The sequence below is a fragment of the Aythya fuligula genome, chromosome 7, assembly GCF_009819795.1.
Source record: "Aythya fuligula isolate bAytFul2 chromosome 7, bAytFul2.pri, whole genome shotgun sequence".
NCBI lineage: Eukaryota > Metazoa > Chordata > Aves > Anseriformes > Anatidae > Aythya > Aythya fuligula.
The window spans coordinates 9,464,676-9,482,422 of NC_045565.1; the positions used below are offsets into that span (position 1 = coordinate 9,464,676).

At 45.0% G+C, this 17,747-nt stretch overlaps 1 protein-coding gene across 1 annotated transcript; it reads left to right on the plus strand.

The window, feature by feature from the left end:
• Positions 1 to 11,744: 11,744 nt before the first annotated feature.
• On the plus strand, positions 11,745 to 14,893 carry ADIRF (adipogenesis regulatory factor). Its single transcript, XM_032191048.1, has 3 exons — positions 11,745 to 11,975; positions 14,244 to 14,306; positions 14,715 to 14,893. Exons 1-3 carry the CDS (start codon positions 11,906 to 11,908, stop codon positions 14,810 to 14,812), a joined length of 231 nt encoding a protein of 76 aa, XP_032046939.1. The 5' UTR covers positions 11,745 to 11,905; the 3' UTR covers positions 14,813 to 14,893.
• Positions 14,894 to 17,747: the final 2,854 nt, after the last annotated feature.

A 17,747-nucleotide genomic window follows, 5' to 3' on the forward strand; every position in this document is an offset into this window, starting at 1 on the left:
TATCATGGAGAATTGAAGAGACTGAGAGCACAGAGGCCACAGGGTGTTGGCATACAACTTTCAAAATACTTTATAGTACCCTGCCCCACCCCTAGATTTTCTTTTCCTGAGACAGCACAGTTGAGCGCTGACAATAGCAAAATGAACAATCCCACAATACTTGCAGGTCAGGTCCATCAGGAGAGGGATGGATCATCTCTGACAATGGTGGCAGACTATCAAAAAGCATACAATAGAGTCAAAGCAAAGACTGGGATTAATGAAGACTCCAAGTTACTGAAAAAGCTCACCCAGATGTTCAGGATAGCTTAACTCCTACCGAAGCAGAGACAGCACTTGGAGTGCTCCCCAGGGCACCATGAGTGCACTGAAGTGCAGCTGCAGGCACAGGCTGGTGCTGGGGGGCTGGTGGTGGCCACCCACACCTCGTGGGCTCGGTACTTCCAGGGCACTCATGAGAGATCCACGGCAAGCCCAGCATGAACATGCATGGGGAGATGCTCGGTGAAACGTCTGTCAGGTGACCTGTATCCTGCAGGAATTAATGTAAAGCCATATGGTTAGTTTGCATAGTTCATGGATCTAAAATTAGAAATAAGTTACGTTTTTACTTTTGCTATTCCTTAAATAGTCTGTCTGTTTCTCTTGTGATATTACTCCCTTTGGAGGCCAAGACAAGGCTAAATAATTTAGAGAAATACTTATTTGGTAAAAGCAGAAATAGATTTGATCTACATTAGCAATCTCAATATTCATAACAAAATGAAAACACGGGAACAAACTTCTGCAAATTCCTGAGCAAATGAAATTCAGGTCATCATATTTGCTCATGTCAATCATCCTTTTTATTTCTGAGCACTCTGATGTATGCCTAACATCAGTCCTAAATGCTTCATATGAGCTTTAAAAGTAACATTAACTCACAAAGTAAATAAAGATGATGTAAGACGTTTCAGGAATTTTCTGAGGTGGCTTCATAACTCTGCAAGCCACCTGATGCACAGACCTTTTGGTCCCATCATGTGGGGCTAATTCGTACCCTACCATGGAGATACGGTGGAGAACGTATTACCTGGAATTTCTACATGGTAGGGTATGCACTAGCCCAATATGATTATTTCTTCTATTCTGGATTGTATTATAATGATTTACCATGTCATTTTGTTGGGGACATGTAATTGTCTTAACTTGGTTTTGGATTTGTGTATTCATTTATTTGTTTTCTGTAGTTGGGACAATTATATTAATGATAAGGGTTATATTAATGATAAGGATTACATCAGGGTAGGAGCCATACTGCTGTGCTGCCTCTAAAATACTGTTACAATACAGGGCTTGTTTAATATTCAGTACAAGCATGTTTCAGTTGTAAATGTTATCCAAATTCCTTTTCTCCCTTCCAGGCAGACTCCCTCAGCCAGAGCCAGTGGGGCCCTTGAGCTGAAATTCCAGCAGCACAGAAGAGATGGGAGGACATCTCTCTGGAGCTGTGACAACCTGCTTGGAGGACGCTGGAAAGCCTCTTTCTTGCTTTTGATAGTACGACTCCACACACAATTAATTGAGGCGGCAGCAAGCTGGCTGAGGGTGCTGAGAACTGGTGAAATCTGACAGTTGTGGTTTTGTTGTTGCTAGTTTCTTGGGTTTGAGCAAGAAAGATAAGTAGGTCTGTGGTGGTGTTTTTGTCAAAGAACTGCCACGAACCCCAAAATATTGGTGTCTTTTATCAGAGATTTTGCAAAGCCAAGTAAGAAAATTGATCAGAAAAAAGAAATCAGCAAGGAATCAAGAAAGATATGTGATGGGAATGCGTAACTAAATGCTAATTGACCTGTCTTGGAGGAAAGAGGATTGCTGTCTGAAATAAGTGAGCGGTGCCAGCAGTGCAGAAGTTGAAAAGAGCTCTGTGCAGTGCCAGCCCAAATAAAGCCGCGGAGGGAAGCAGTCTGTGTTTGGGCTTGTTTTCTGCTGCTCTTGCTCACTTGGGTACTAATGAAGTACTGAACTTACAAGAGCTGTCACTTCCCACCCTAGTTTATCCACGGTATCTTGTTCTTGTGCCCATTTCCCAACAAAAAGGCTTTACTCAGGAAGATGAATGTGGCCATGAGCATGAACATCTGATCCAGGACGCTTTGTGCACTGGAGGCTGGTAATGAGGAGCCTCGAAGCTGGCAAACCCACTGCCCCTCAGCTCTGCCCAGGCACAGCGGTTTATTTGTACCGAGTTTCTTTGTGCACAGGATTGGTGGCAGAAAACATAAATTTCAAAGGCTGGCAGGAACCTGTGAAATGCCAGAGGTTAAAGCCAGAAACTGTTATTTAAGTAGTGATGTTAGGTGAGGAAATGATTTTAAACAACATTGCTGTACCAACAAAATCTGTAATACGAAGTCATACTAGGAAATAGTGTTTTTTCTTGTCTTTCTTGCTTCATGTGAGCTTTAAAAGTAACATTAACTCACAAAGTAAATAAAGATGATGTAAGACGTTTCAGGAATTTTCTGAGGTGGCTTCATAACTCTGCAAGCCCTGTATTTTTATAGAGTAAACATTTTCACACTTCCCCTTCCCATGATAAATATTAAACCATGGTGCATTCTTTTCAAGCTTTTTTTTTTTTTTTTTTCCTAGCTGTCACCCAGCCTAGGCAAGGCCTTCACAATGTTGGCTTTTTGCAATCCAACATAAACATGCAACTGGGAGGATGCCAGATTTGCATTTTCGTATGAAAACACAGGTAAAATTACAGCCCTCACAATCAGAAAGTATTGCATCTGACCAGAAAAGTGCATTGTGATTAAAACTGCTAAAATCTAAATGAAGTTTGGGCTGCAGCTTGTCCTCAGGAGGTTCAGCTCTGCCATAACACTTGGGGAAGGAAGGAGGAAGCCAGCTTGGCTAGGGTGAACTCTGTAGTAGTTTTCCAGACCTCTTTATGGAGCTTAGCTCAGTGGTTTTCTCTGTCTGTTATGGTGGAACAGGATTTTTTTTTCTGGTTTTAATTAAAAAAAAAAAAAAAAAAAAAAAGCACTTATAAACAAAGACAAAGCGATGAAGCAGAAATCTCCACCTGGGCACACCTTCTCATTGGGAAGGGTAAATAAACGTCTTTTCTGTTTAGATTTTCAGTTCTCATTCCTCAAATTCAAACTCCACCCATCGCACCAATCATCCCCAAAAGCATCCGCAGGTCTCCTGGCACATGTATAAAAGCAGACGGGGCAGGACACCCCTCACAGTGTGCTGTACGTTGCCAGGTGTTGAACTTTATTGAAGCAGAGGGCTGCGAAGAGGCATCAGGAGCCACCATGTCGAGTAAAAGCTTCCAGGGACTGAAGGAGCAGGCAGAAGGTGCAGCAAAAGATGCTGGTAAGAAAAATGGAATTTCATTGTCTTTTTGCAGGGGTGTTAGTATCTGCTTTCACTTACCCAAACCAAAATCTGAAGCTACAATTCTAGCTTCATTGTAGCTGATTAGACTTCCCGTTAACAGATAACATTTGAGACTGGACAGTAAAGGTCCTGACAAAGAGATGCTGCCCTGCTTGCAGGCAGGCCCACGCTGAGAGCAGGGCATGGCTTTTCCTTTCCTCTCCATCCCTGGGGCTACACTTTGGCCATCACCTGGAGCAGGCTCCAGCCCTGGCTCTCAGCACAGCCCAGGCACCACCACTGCCTCTGCAGAGCTGGTGCAGGCACTGCTGAGCACGGTTCTCCTTCAGCTCTCCCCAAACAGATCTTAAACCTGGTGGGTTTGAAGCATTGGAGCCTTTTTTTTTTTTTTTTTTTTAACGCTAATGACCTTTTGTATTTAGCATTTACTTTGCTCAGTGTGGTCTTTTTCCGTTCTCTGTGGTGGTTTTTAAGCTGCTCTCTGTTCAAGAGTTGGAGTTGGCCTTGAATGTTTGCTACTTGGCCTGAATACCAATGCCTTCTAGTAATACCTACGTTGATCAAAATGGGCTGTTTGTAAGAAATAATACAATTGTGTTTCTATTGTAGTCTTATCCATCAGTGACCACCAGATTTTACATGGTTATATGTAAAATGTATATGTCATAAATATTCCCGTGTTGTAGGACCAAGTACTCTATTGTTATTAGCACTGTGCATTGGAAGCCAACCTTGCAATGCAAAGTATAATAGCTTCACCTTTAAATGAATTTAAAAAAAATAAAAATAAAAATGTGTATAGCTTACTACAGCGTTTTATAGTATGATCTTTAGAGTTTGTGTGCAGACCATTCCTAGGAGGGTATAACTTGTATTCAATACAGTGCTGGATTTAGGTCCTGCAAGCACTTTGCAGTATAGCTGAAACTTGTGAGTGACTCCACTGACTTCTTTAGAGTTGGAATAAGGTAGAGTAGAGTACTGCACATCTGGGAGCAAATGTAGAGTAGGCACAGAGACCTGGTGGTACTCCTTTCTGAAAAAATGAAATAACCCTTGCTGCTTCCTGAACGTATTCCTGGCATTGAGGGATCATTTCACCTTCTAGCAGAGGCGGTAAGGTAGCTGCCACTTTGATAAGCTGTCACACAGCTTGGCTACAATAGCACAAGACTATTTTTATCTTCTGATCTGTCATCTGTGTGCCCGGCTATCAGTAAATGCTGATGACAATCTCACAGCAGCCTGCTCTGGCAGCACCCATACTTCATAGGGTGCTCATGAGCAAACCCCACAGCCCCAGCGTGTCTGTGGCAGGGACATAACCTGCCACCAACAGGGAAAGCCTACTGACACCTGAAACTCCTATGAGCATAAGTGTGAACAGATGGAAATGTATGTTTTGTGTCCCTAATTACAGCAAATTCCACTGGACAGGCTACACAGGATGCAGTCAACCAGATTACAGATGCCAGCCAGAAAGGTATGAGAAATTAGGTTCAAGTCAACAGGAGATGGAGCAGCTGAACACACGCGCAGCAGGCAGCTCCCATTGCCCCCTGTCCCATGGGCACGCTCAGGATGACAGTCCTCTGCTGTCAGTGACAATTTTGGCCTTTCACAAAACCCCTGGGAAAGGATCTCTGGATCTGCCCCTTGGTAGCACCATGTGCTCACCAGCAGATGTCCCACAAACAATGACCTGCCCCCAGTCACCGTGTCTGGTGCATGGCACTCAGCCTCATGCTCAGACTTCGCCTTCCTTTAGAGAAAACTTGTGGCAACAGAGCAGACAAAACTTTGTTCTTCCTCCCTGAGGCTGCAGCAGGCTGGCGATGCATCCCGCCTCCTCCAGCCCCGAGGGCAGGAGTCCACCCTGGCCCAGGCCAGCCCCGAGTGCCTGCTGAGGCAGCAGCTGGGGTCAATCATTAATGATCCAAGCTGGAAGGGCGCCGAGCACAGAGCTTTGGCAGCTCATTTCTTGTCACTGGACGCTGGCAAGATATATCCCTGTATTCTTATAGACTAAACATTTTCACACTTCCCCTTCTCATCATAACTATTAAACCATGGTGCATTCTTTCAAGCTTTTTGCTTATCTGTTAATTTTTGTCCCTCTCTTTCAGTTATCGATAAGGCTTCCAAGACAGCACAGGATGGTGTAGAAAAAGCAACTGGACAAGCTGCAGAAGCCATGTCTGGCTTTGGGAAAAAATGTGGACTTAAGAAATAATGTTAATTTAAGCAAACAGTATTGCATGTCAAATCCATCTTAGTTCTGCAACTCCCTACTCCTGTGTGTGGAAAACTGAAAGCTGTTTGAGATCTGGATGACTACTCTCTCCCCAAGTAAAAAATCATAAGGCAGAATGCTCTCCTTATCCTTCCTATAGGAAAATTACATCTCTTAGCACATCTTGTAACATCTGTTCACAATGTTCTGTTCAAAATGGACTGTAAGGCTTCAGCAATGTTATTGCCCTGCTCTTACAACAGTGCAATAATTGTTGCCACATTTGTTGAGTGTACTTACAAAAATAGCAAAACTGTTAATTTTCTGGGGCTCCAGAATATTCACATGATGAAATTAAGTTTCCTCTCAGTAATCAAAAGTTAAGCTGGTGTTATATTTCATGGCGGTTGTTCACTCATTCTATTTTGCTGTATTTTCAGATTGAGATAAATAAAAAGTACTATTAAGATTTCCACCCCTCTGCCTCCCCGAAATATATCACCTTGTAAAGTACTCTTGCTGCGTCATTGGGCTTTCAGTAGAGGATCGCAACATGTCCTGCCAGCCTCTTTTGCTTTGAATCCCAAAGAGGCCAGTGACCGTCCCATAAGGTAGGTGCAATGAGCAGCAGTCCCTGAGCACTGGTCACAGGTACAGCACACACAGCACAGTGGGTACCCACTCTCGAGGTGTTGGTGCTTAGAGCTGGCTGTGCTGTAGAGCAGAGTGGGCAATCTGCTGGCCTGGGAGATGGAAATATTTATTTTAAATTGCTGATTGCTGAGCAATCAGAGCCTGGCTGCAGCCTGGCAGGATGCCCACTTAGGCTTTCCTTTGTCAACAGAAGGCACTATTACCCACTTACTCACAGTAAGTGCTCTTACCTTTGCCTTTGGATGTTTCTCATTGCTAAGCAATTTTGGCAATATTTGCCTTTTTTTTTTTTTTTTTTTTTTTTTTTTGACTGTATTGAAGCCTCACCAGTCTGTTTTGGGTAAAAAGCTAATCTGGGCCTTACAAAAGAAAACCAAAGACTAACTAAAGGCATCTGGATCTAAAGAAACAGGGCAGCCCAGGCCAGGTTTAAACACCACTGTCTCACACCTGCTGGCCAAGAGCTGAGGGTGACAAGGGATTTTTGTAAGCTCTGATGTTTGCTGGTGCAGTCCTGGGACAGAGCAGCCCACTGTTGAACAGGAAGAGCACTGAGAATTGGCTGCAATCTGCTCAGGACTGCACAGACTGAAAAACCTTTAGAGGAAGCTATACGTGATGCATCACCTGTGAGCAAACATAGTCCAGGGCTTTGCACTGAGTGTCCCAATGCAATGTCCACTGTCATTTAAAGCTCTAAAAGCCTAAATATTTACCCAAGTGCAAGCTCACAGAAAAAGAGCAACACTATTGCACTGTCAGTTACCAGGTGACACTCAATAGTACTTAATTATTTAGTACTTTCCATGGTTACTTCCTTCATGGTGAAATCTTCAGAAAATGAGCACTTAGGCTGGAATTTCACAGCTTGGTGTTGCGTTTGTGGGTAATAGTAGGCCACGCACTGGTCTTCACTACACTTTATTTTCTGCAAAGCATTTCTTAGTTCATATTACCAAAAAGATTGGCAGTGTGTGTTTGTTCTGGTTTTCCCAGTAAAACCACTTATTGTCTTAAACAACTGATACTGTTCGTGGTGCTCTGTGCTCCTGGTACAGGCCAGACACTCAGCATGCAGGTTGCATGTTGCCTCGCTGCAGCCACAGAGGGGACTGCCAGGTGGGGGGCACACTAGAGGCCAGCCCCCTCCTCCACTGAGCAGAAATGCCAGTGTCTGTCTGGCTAAGGAGCACCAGGAGGCAACTCCCAGCACTCAGTGCCAGGAGCAGGGACGTGACATGAAGCCCTTGCTGCTTCAGCACTGATCCCAGGAGCCTGAGCAGAGTTTGTCACAGCTCCTTTGTCCTGAGGGCAGATGCTGTTGCACAGGCACCCGTGAGGCTGAGTCACTTACTGGCAAGTATTTATAGGGCTAAACTTTAGAGCTTTGCTTCACAAATTAGATCACCACCTTGTTCACAGTGCTCTTTGGCCTTGAAGTATTTGGGGCTCATCCTTCCCTTGTGTACCACACAGGCAGCCAGCTCCCAACCGAGTGCTGTGTATTCCTATCTAAAACAAAAGGCTCTGGATCAAAGCAAAACGAGAGCCTTACAGCTCCTACCAGCTCATGTGCCACGAGCCACAGGGACACGTGGAGTTATCTAACACCTGAGCTTCCACCAGCTGTGTTCTCAGATTCCCTAAAATTTGTTCCTGGGTGTGCCCCTAGCTGGCTGAGCCTCGAGGTCTGATCAAAGCAGATTCACCCCCAGCCTGGCCCCACCTGCACAGGTGAATGCTGCCAGCAAATAAATACCTTTGGGCTATCAAGGAACAGAGTTTTATGAACTCCTTGTACCCATTTCAGCTTTGGCTGCAGCAGTCCATTCACTAGGGCTGTTTCCCTGATTGCCATCGGCAGCAGCAGTAGGGACAACTCAGCCTGTAATCCTAAAGGATGAAATACCAGAACTGAGTCTACCGTCTCAGCTGCTCCTAATAACTTTTCCCAAACTCATTTTTATTTAGTAAAGATGTACAAAATCCAGAGAGTCTTCTCTAAAACAGAAACAAACGTATATTTTCAGTTTTCCAGACGTTTTCCCGTTCTTGTCGAGCAGCTGGCGTGTCCCCCAGGGCGCTGGTCTTTCCTGCTGTTTCCGTCTCCGGCCACGGTGTGGGGCAGGAGGCACGGCTGCCACCCGGGGCCACGCAGTCGGTTTCACGCCCGACCTCACTCCCCCGGCGGATTGCAGCCTGCACCGAGCCCTGTGGCTGCAGCACCTTGTCCTGCTGCTGGCTGGGGAAAGCCCCTCAGCCTTTGGGCATGCAGGGGCCACAGAGGCAATGCCTCTAGCTTCCCTTTTGATAGGAAATGTCAAAATATTCAGATAGCAAATTGCCAGGAATTTCAGGCAAGCAATTCCTGTTCATAAGTAGCTACTTCTTCCCATTTAAAAGTAGTTTGAACATATACCTTTTCCCTTTTTGAACAACTTGCAGATCTGCCCCAGCGAGAACCACCTCCCTTAAGCATTTCTAGCACTCAGGGTTACTTCTAGGAGCTGGGCCAGCAGAGTGTGAGCAGAGTGTGTGTTAAACCTAAGTGGCAGAGAACACAAACACTCTGTGCAGCAGGCTGGCTTGCATGCCCAGGGAGGCATGCAGTGTTAAACATTAACTGAGCCCTGGCTAGGGGAAGCCACGGATGCCTCTCCTGCTGGGCTCAGCATAGCCAGCCCCATAGCTGGCCACCAGAATGGCACCCTGTCTCAGTTTCCCCCGGTTCCTGCTCTCATGCCTGCTTGCTTTAGCTTCTGCCTATGTCACGTGCCCAACCCAGGGCACATGGGTTTATGGAATACAGCCTCTGTCCTGCAGGACGCACCCTCCCAAATCAGCATCTGTGCCGTCAGCATGGCACCTGCTGCACTCCTGGCCCCGCAGCCCTCCTGGCCCTCCACAGGCAGCCGCTGCCCCAGGCCCTGGGACAGGGACAGGGACAGGATGGGGATGGTTGGGGTACGGGTGGCTGCTGGTGAAGCTGCCGTGGAGGCTGCTTTGTACTGTGCTGTTGTGTCGTGACCAGAAGTGCCAGTGCAAACAGCAGGAGCAGCACCAAGCCGTGGCAATAGCAATGGAGATTTGGGGGATTCTGGCAAGCTTGGATGTTCTGCAGCCTGTTCTCTCTTGTCCAAGCAACCATAAGTGCTGGACTGCAGATGTTAGAGGGGCCATCCTGGCCTGCTCCCTCAGGCCTCCATGTATGAACAGATCTGCCTATGAACTTGTCAAACCTCCCTTGGCATTGCCAACGCTGTCTGCTCCCAGAATCCCAGGTAGCAGCAGGTTCACTGGCAGTTGCCACTTGTGGAGGATGATCTTCTCTTCAGAGCTATCTCTTACCACTTACAACAATTGCCCCCTCACCCTGGCCAGGTTTGGCAAATAATGGCCCTGCTGTGGCAGGGCAGGGCACAGAACCTTCCTGAAACTGCCTCCCCCTGCCCCAGCTGAGGCCACAAAATAGCTGCTGGGGGGCCTGGCTGCAGGTGTGATGGGAAGATACAGCAGGAAGGTAGGAGTGCGAGGTGATTCCGCGATCTGGGGGAGAAGGGGGTGATGTGTGGTGGCAGTGGCTACCTGTCATAGAGGGTGTAGATTGTCCCTACAGCCTAGGCTGGTGATGAAAGGTTCTGGATTTTTTTTTCTTGCACGTACTGTCTGTCAGTATTTGCCATGGTGGTGACTGAAGCTTGGCGCAAGTACCTGCTTGTGCCTTGGCGTCTTCAGACTGTGCCTTTGGTGCTGAAGAGAGGTGTTTTTGGTGCCTCTGACTAAGGCAAACCGTTGTTTTGTGAAATGTGCAAGCCTGTGGCTGATTTGTAAGGCTTGTTGCCCTCATGAATCTCGTACTGTGAATAACTGGAGCAGTAACAGTACAAGACTAGGAAGTTGCTGTTTCCTGAAAATGGATCTAGGTGTGGATAACTGAGGATGTTGTAGAGAACAATAGGTGAATTTTTTACTGCTCTGATGTTGTGCAATGGTTTTCCACAGGTCAAATGCTGTTCTGGGTTGTCAGAAATATTTCAGGGTTTTGCTACATTGTATGTTCTTTCCTATCTTCTGTCAAGTTCTCTTAACTTCAGGGAAAACTTTAAATGTTTGTCATGCTATTGTTGTTGTTTTTAAGTATATTTTGGTAAAAATTGTTTTCATATATGCTGTCAGAAGATAATATGATGTAGATGTGTCCCTCTCCATGCTCAGAAATCCCTCTGTATCCTATACAATTGAGTGCAATGGCCTACTCTACGTCAGTGAGGAACTGCAACAGTAAAATGTCTCTTTACTATGTAAACTGCAATGGTAAAACTGGAACTGCAATGGTAAAATGTCTTTACAATTCGCACACAGGTGGACAAATTGTAGAGGAGCTGTTCATGAAGCTAAATGTTTGGGGTAGAGAGAGGTACTCATAGAGCCTGCTGTGAGCAGACCAGGCTGCCCAGTCAGCATCTTGTTTTACGGTACATTACATTTCTATCTACTTTTGCAACAATTGTTTGACGAACAGAGTGAGAGATGCTTATACGTAGTGTGGAAGGGTGCAAAAAGCAACTCTACTAGAAAGCAGGTGATCTCAGCAAAATACAGGCCTGGTCACCATGGGTATGAATAGCCGGGTAGTGCACAGGAGCTCTCTTGGAGAAAATGGAGTGGGGATGAGTTGCCCTGACGCTTTCTGCCTCTTCCTTTCCCTGTCACAACTATACTCCCTAGCACAGGGATATCCAGAGGCAGGGCTGCATCCTGCTCCTCTGGTACAGCGTGAGCAGGACATACTTGGCAGCCTCCAGCACAGCGATGGCCTGCTGCCACATCCTGTCCTACCCAGCAGGGTGGGAGCACCATGGGCTTGCAGTGTTTTGCTATTGGAAAAACCTGTCTGTAACTGTTCCTTGAGCCAGACCCTGCAAGCGTGCACTGTGGGGAAGGAGGAAGGGCACCAGCCTTCCATTTTCAGCTTCCCCAGCCGGGTATTGGAAATGGAGAGTTAAAATGTTATGACACACCATGAAATTATTAGGCTTGTCTAACACAACAAAGATTTCATCACATACTTCTTTAAAAAAGCAATGTTAGCTCCGCCTGTTTTTTTTTTTAACTCTGCATTTTAAGTCTTGACTGGAGGGGGAAAAAGTTGGCAAGAATCCTCTGAAACTGGATACTTTTCTATGTAAGGCTTTGAAATATCAGAGCTGGTTTAGGCAATTCTTCAGCTGAGGATTTTGGATGTTTTTCTGCCCCCAGCAGCCTCCTGGGATGGTTTCATAAGGACAGCTGTGGAATGCGCTCTGTTTACCAACTTATTGCCATGGAAAAACAAAGCTTTTATTCCTGGGCTATGGAAAACTTCTGCCGATTAATCCACACCCCCTCTCTGGGGAGGAAAGCACAACAAACAGCAATGTCTGTTCACCCTTTTATGCATCGTATATTAATCACCTAACAAGGGCTCACAGCTATCCCGGCTCCAGCCTGCATTGCCCTCTAACTACTGGGAGGAGTTCTGCTTTGTCTATAAAAAGCTGCACTATGCTGAACACCGTAACAGAACCAAACTTAGGGACCTGATCACCCATCCTCTGTGGAGAGAGCAGACTGAAAACAGCCATGTTTGGGATTGGGAAGAAGCTCGCTGAGGAAGCAACACAACAAGCTGAAAGTGCTGCACAGGTGGCAGGTAAATGCAAACCACTATTTCCCTCTGCTTGTACCTCTTTTTAGGTGTTCAAGTATGTGCCCTGCTTGCACCCCAGTGGGCTTTCTGTCCTGTAGCATGGAGCAAATGTCTCATGTGTGAACTTGGCTTTATAGATGCTCTCCTCAGGGCTGTGGTTGGTATGTCTCCAAAACCCTTTGGTACTACAGTAAGTGAGGGACCAGTATGAACTACTGATTTCTACATACTTCTGCTCACTTTTAATAAGTGGGTGTCTAGATGATGTCCTGAAGAGATGAGAGGACGGTAGAAAGCAGATAGAGGAGGTGAGATGACTTAGGCTTTTTTTTTTTTTAACTATGAACAGCCATGATAAATACCAGTTTTGAAGTAGTGTAATGGATTAGCTTCCTGAGGCGCTGAGGTCTTTGATCTGTTCCAGCCCAGCTGATGTTGTAGCTACTCATGCCACTAAAAGCCTTGGTGTAATCACTGGGGCTTGGGCACCTGAGGCTTGCTGCTGTGACACACTTCCAGCATTTGCCCAGAATTAAGTAGCGTGCCACTGAGGTGAGCCACTGCTGGTGAAGCCAAGCAGGCACTGTAGTGATGCAATTCCTGAGGTGTTAGTGCTTCATATAACGTGAATGGTTGAGATTACCTAACGTCATGGAAAGTGAGTCTTGAAACTGGATACTGTGACCTCAAATGCAGTCGAAATAGGAAATAATATTAAAAAAGAATCTCTTTATGGGCAGATCGCCAGGCAGTGCTCAGTGAGGCAAGTGTTAAGCCTGCTACTAATTTACCATCTATTCCTGGGTCAGCTTGCTAGGAGATGAGAGCCCTAACCTCACACCCACTACCCCCTATTCCTAAGAATTTGAGTTGATTCTTAAACCAACTATGTTTATGCTGAACCATGAAATAAAAACACCAGGAATTGAACAGAACTTTTTGTTTTTGAATGAAGATTCCCTCTTGCTTTTGCTATACAGTGGCCCTAGGTGTTTTTTTTTTGTTGTTGTTTGTTTTGTTTTGTTTTGTTTTGTTTTTGTGGAGGGTTTTTAATATTAATGCTCTGTTCCTTAATATTAGAGGAACATTACTGTTTTTTTTTTGTTTGTTTTGTTTGTTTTTTTCTGCTAGAAGACTGACACGGAAGTCTTAAACGTGGCATTTGTCCATTTTAGCATGTCACTTTCCCCTTTTGCTCAAAGTGCTCGATGCTGAACCAGCTCTTTGGATACCAGCAGACACCTTGGCCTGAACCCCATGCGCATCTTTCCAGCATGCCCCATGTTGCAGTCCAGCTTCTCTTCCAGATGGAGCTGGAGCAACAACAGGAGCTTCCAGGCACTGGCCTGACTCTGGCCACTTCCATGCGCTGCTGCATGCCTTGCTGAGAGGCAGTAAATAAACAGCACGTGGTGCTCAACTTGTGCTGTGTCACTGCCAGTGCCGCACCCAGTCTCGGAAGTATTATCAGTGGAGGTATCCTCCAAATCCCCATTAAATGAAAACAAAAGGGGGAAGGAGGTTGTTTGTGCCATTTCTTTCAAAGCACAACAAGACTGTCCAACTGGTGGTTCTGCAGCTATTAATTAAATTATCTTTGAAATATTTGAGTGGTGCCTGCGTGTACCCTGAGGGCTTAGTCCCCTGAGCCATTGCTAAGTTTGGAGTGGAACAACTGGTCTTTGCCAATCTGAAATTGGCACCTGCTCCAGAGCTCCTACAGGGAGCCATGAACTTGGATGTGACCTGGGATTGGTACAGAAAGCATTTTCCTTAGCCTTGATCAGCCTGCATCATCCACCAGTTAGTAAGCTGCATCAAAAGACGATGCATGGTGATAATTAGCATAGCTTTTAAGCAGTAAAAGCTCATAGAAACTGAGGTTGAAATAGGCTGCTGGTTTATGAGATAGCGTTAATGCAACAGCTACTGCTGGAAAGCCATTCAGTCCAAGCCTGGAGGAGTTCTTAGGTGGGTGGGGGGTGTCTAAAGCTTCAGTGCTGTCCTCTCACCCAAGCAATAGCCCCTCACAGCGTGCTTGCATCCTCTTCTCTTTCTGGCTCACTCAGCCTGTCCTGCAGTGGCTGCTGGGCAGAGCAGATCAATGCCTTTAGAAGGCAGCATTTGGAGCTAACGTCAATAAAAAACATACAGGCGAACTGAAGGCTGTTTACACCCCCCCCTTTTTTTTAGGCAACCCTTCAAAGTTGTCATTACTGAATTTTGGAGAAAGATAGACTGCTTAATTTATGCTTACGTTTCTTAATTCAGTTAACACAGTGGGTCAGACTGTGCAGCAAGCAGTGGATCAGGCTAAGGATGCTGGTCAGAAAGGTACAATACTGTTTCTACTTCTTTAAATGCCATTCCAGTGAAATCCCAGATAGATCCCGCACCCCTCATCTTGTGAGAGGCTCCTGGATGCATTGGTGCCCTCAGTGACTGCAGCAGCAGGGAAGAGTACTTTCCCAGTACTCTCCACCCAGACTACAGCACTTCAGTGTTGATGTGGGGGCTCTGGGGATACAGCTAGTAGGGCTGTGCTGTGGTCCTAGGGCTGACCAGCCAAAAGCAACAAGGCCACGTCAGCCACTTTGCCTGCCTGGGCAGAACTGTACCACAACCAGACTCCTTCAGTGACTCCTATTATCCCCTCTAGACTCCCCTCCCACCCACACCTGGTGAGAAAGAGCAACTATTGCAGGAATTCTACAGTTTATCTTTGTTTTTCTGTTTTAAAAGCTCTTGATGAAGTCTACAAAGTTGCTGAAACTGGAGAAAAAGCTGTAAAAAACGTAGCAAATCAAGCAACTTCCTGGGGCAAAAGCTTTGGACAATGAGGATAATAATGTAACACCACTGAACTTTTTGTAAAATTTCTACTGCATGTACTCTTAAATAAATAAAACCCCTATAATCTACATGGTTTGCGTGCATTCTTTGGGATTACTTTGATTACACACATTGAATCGTAGTCATTGGTGTAGAAAGACTGGATTACTGCACAGAGCAGACTGCTGAAGTGGTGCTATGCTGTTAATCCAGCCAAGCACCATGTCTTTGTGTGAGCTACAGGATAGTTTTGAGTGGACACAACACAAGCCAAGGACTTGCAATTTGGGGTCCTCTCCCGTTTAGTCACTGAGCTAAAATTAGGGCCCCATCAGAGCAAGTCTCAGAAGCTGAGCACATAAACACCATTTCAAGAAAAGGTATGTACCTATTCTGTGACTGCTCTCACTTCTGATCTTATCTGTAAAATGGTGATTAGGAATTGTGCAAATAAAGGCTGAAGCATGTTTAAGGTGTACAGAACAACCATAAAACAGTGCCACGACACTTGAACCAATGCTAACAGCAAAAACTGCTGGCCAAGCACTTAACTCACCGCTGAACTGCTTAATGGTGCCTGGGCTGGATTGTCAGTGCAACTTCAACAGCTCTCCACAGCAAAGTGTTGATCTGTAATGCAGTGCACAGTACAACAAAGGAGGCATCATTTGCATGGTTCCCATCAAATGCAGACAGACAGTAATGAAACATGAGCCAGAAGAACCAAGAACAAGTGGGCTGAAACAAAGTCACCACCCTGCATGTGTATGAACTTCAAGAGCAATGAGAAAAGAACTGATTTGCTACTTCGATGAGGAAATGGATACTACAACTTGCTACTTTTAATGGTATAATTTAGAAATCATTTAGCATCACAGTGAGAATTATCATGGTTCCAGCACTTTCTCCTGATGTTAACAGGAGCCTTCATTGAAAACTGATGTAGTACTCATTTCTCTGCTGGGATGAGAAATGATTGGCATACAAAATAGCCAGTAAAACAGATTTTTCATATTTTGTAGCTTGCAGGATGCAGGTAACTGAAAACTGTAGTTGTCTTTATTGGGACTCAGCTACAACTATCCCCGTAGCACTTGCTCTAGCTAGTAGGCATGTTTCACAACCATTTCAAATCTGTGCTCAAATCAGACTTGAAGCATTGACTGGCTCCCTACCAAGCATCCTGGCAAATTTCTTGGTGAAGCGTGTAGTGGCGCGTCAGTGAACGCAAGCAGTGACAGTGATGCTAGCTGGAGGCAAAATGTGTGTGGCAAGTGTCTGTGCAAGGAGGGGAGTTCTTCATAAAGTTTGATCTCAGACTGAATTTGTGTTATAGTTATTGCAATAAAACATTATGGTTATATTTATAATCTATGTCCTAGGGCATGACTGCTTTTTTCACCTGTGGCTACAAAAAGGCTAGGGTTGCTCACAGCAAATGTGTGAAGTTTTACTACTTTTTTTGTGTGTTCCTGTTGCCTGGTTGAGAGAGAGGGAGGTGCTAAAAAATGTGATAAGGAACATTTTTTTTCCTTAACTATGTAATGACAATGGAACTAAGCTCCATGTTGCACTTATACTCAGTACTAGTGCACCTTTTAATGTAGGACATCACTTCAGTGCAGGACATCAATCACCAGAAGTCTGGATTCACCAATACAACTTGGTTCTTGCATTTAGCTACAGGCAAAGGGCAAATCTTCAGATCTGCTTTAATCTGAAGTCAAACCCCAAAGGTCAGTCTTATCAAGAATCCAGTCTCTGTCAGAAGGTACCCCAAGTTCTCCTTATGCTGAAAGTTGTGCCTCACAGGTCTCCACAGTGACACTGTTAACAAAAGGTCAGTGCAGCCAAATCGGCTGAGGGAGAAATTCAGTCAATTTTAAAGGCTTCTCTCTGGTAAAGGCTCATCTCTAGGTTTGGAGAAATCATGGCTGGTGGTAGGTCTGATTTCTTTGAGGATATCTTAGAGAAGCTCCTGGGAAATCACATACAAATGGGTGGGTATTACAAGACTGTAAGATGCTAATGAACTGGGGGATTTAAAGCTAGGCACTGCACAGCTATTACCTTTTTTTCTCTTCAGCCAGGACAGAAGGTAGAAAATTCCCCAGTTAGCTACCTGTGCTGGCTTCCTATGTGCTTCAGTACTGAAAGGGTCCCACTCTTCCTGTTTGCACAGCCAGATAGAAGTAGTGAGAGAGTAGTTTACTAGAGGGAAGGAGAGGGGGATGGGGGGGAGAAAACAGACAATTAGCCAAGTTTCTTTACTGCTACTGCACTCTGCTTTCACTAACCATGTCATCAGATAGTGTATAACAGCTTTTAAGATTAATTTTCAATAATACAGTTTGTGAATTTTTGTTCTCCAAGTTTTAGCCGAAGTAGACTGCAAGTTGCCAGAGGCATGCAGTCTTAGTTTTGTGTAATTATCTAGCATCTGCACCTGAAAATATGATCCAAGATACAGATCTTGCATTTAGAGATCTATCCCTTGATCACAGTATTTATGTCGTGCTCACAGCTTTTTTTTTATATAAATGTCAGGGTATTTATGCTGCATTTAGGTGATTTAAAGCACTTTTATAACCCTGGCTATTAGTATTTGTGATGGAGTAAGCTATTGGATAAATGTATCCTATAGCTCCAAGATAACTATGAGAGTAGTTCCCACTGCTAGAGCAGTTCTCTATACAAATTTACAGGAACATGTTAAAGACCTGAAACTATTTAAGCCATATATAACTTCAGCCATCTTGTTGACTGGCAAGTTTGATATATAGAGATCTATATTAGTGAGCCCCTTTCGATAACTAAAAGACAGTCTCTTACCAGTAGCCAGGTAGGGAATATACAAATGTGTTGTGACAATTCAGTTTGAAAAAACCTGAAGGCTATTTCATGAAATAGAAGACAGTAATACACCAACATAGTAGGTTTGGA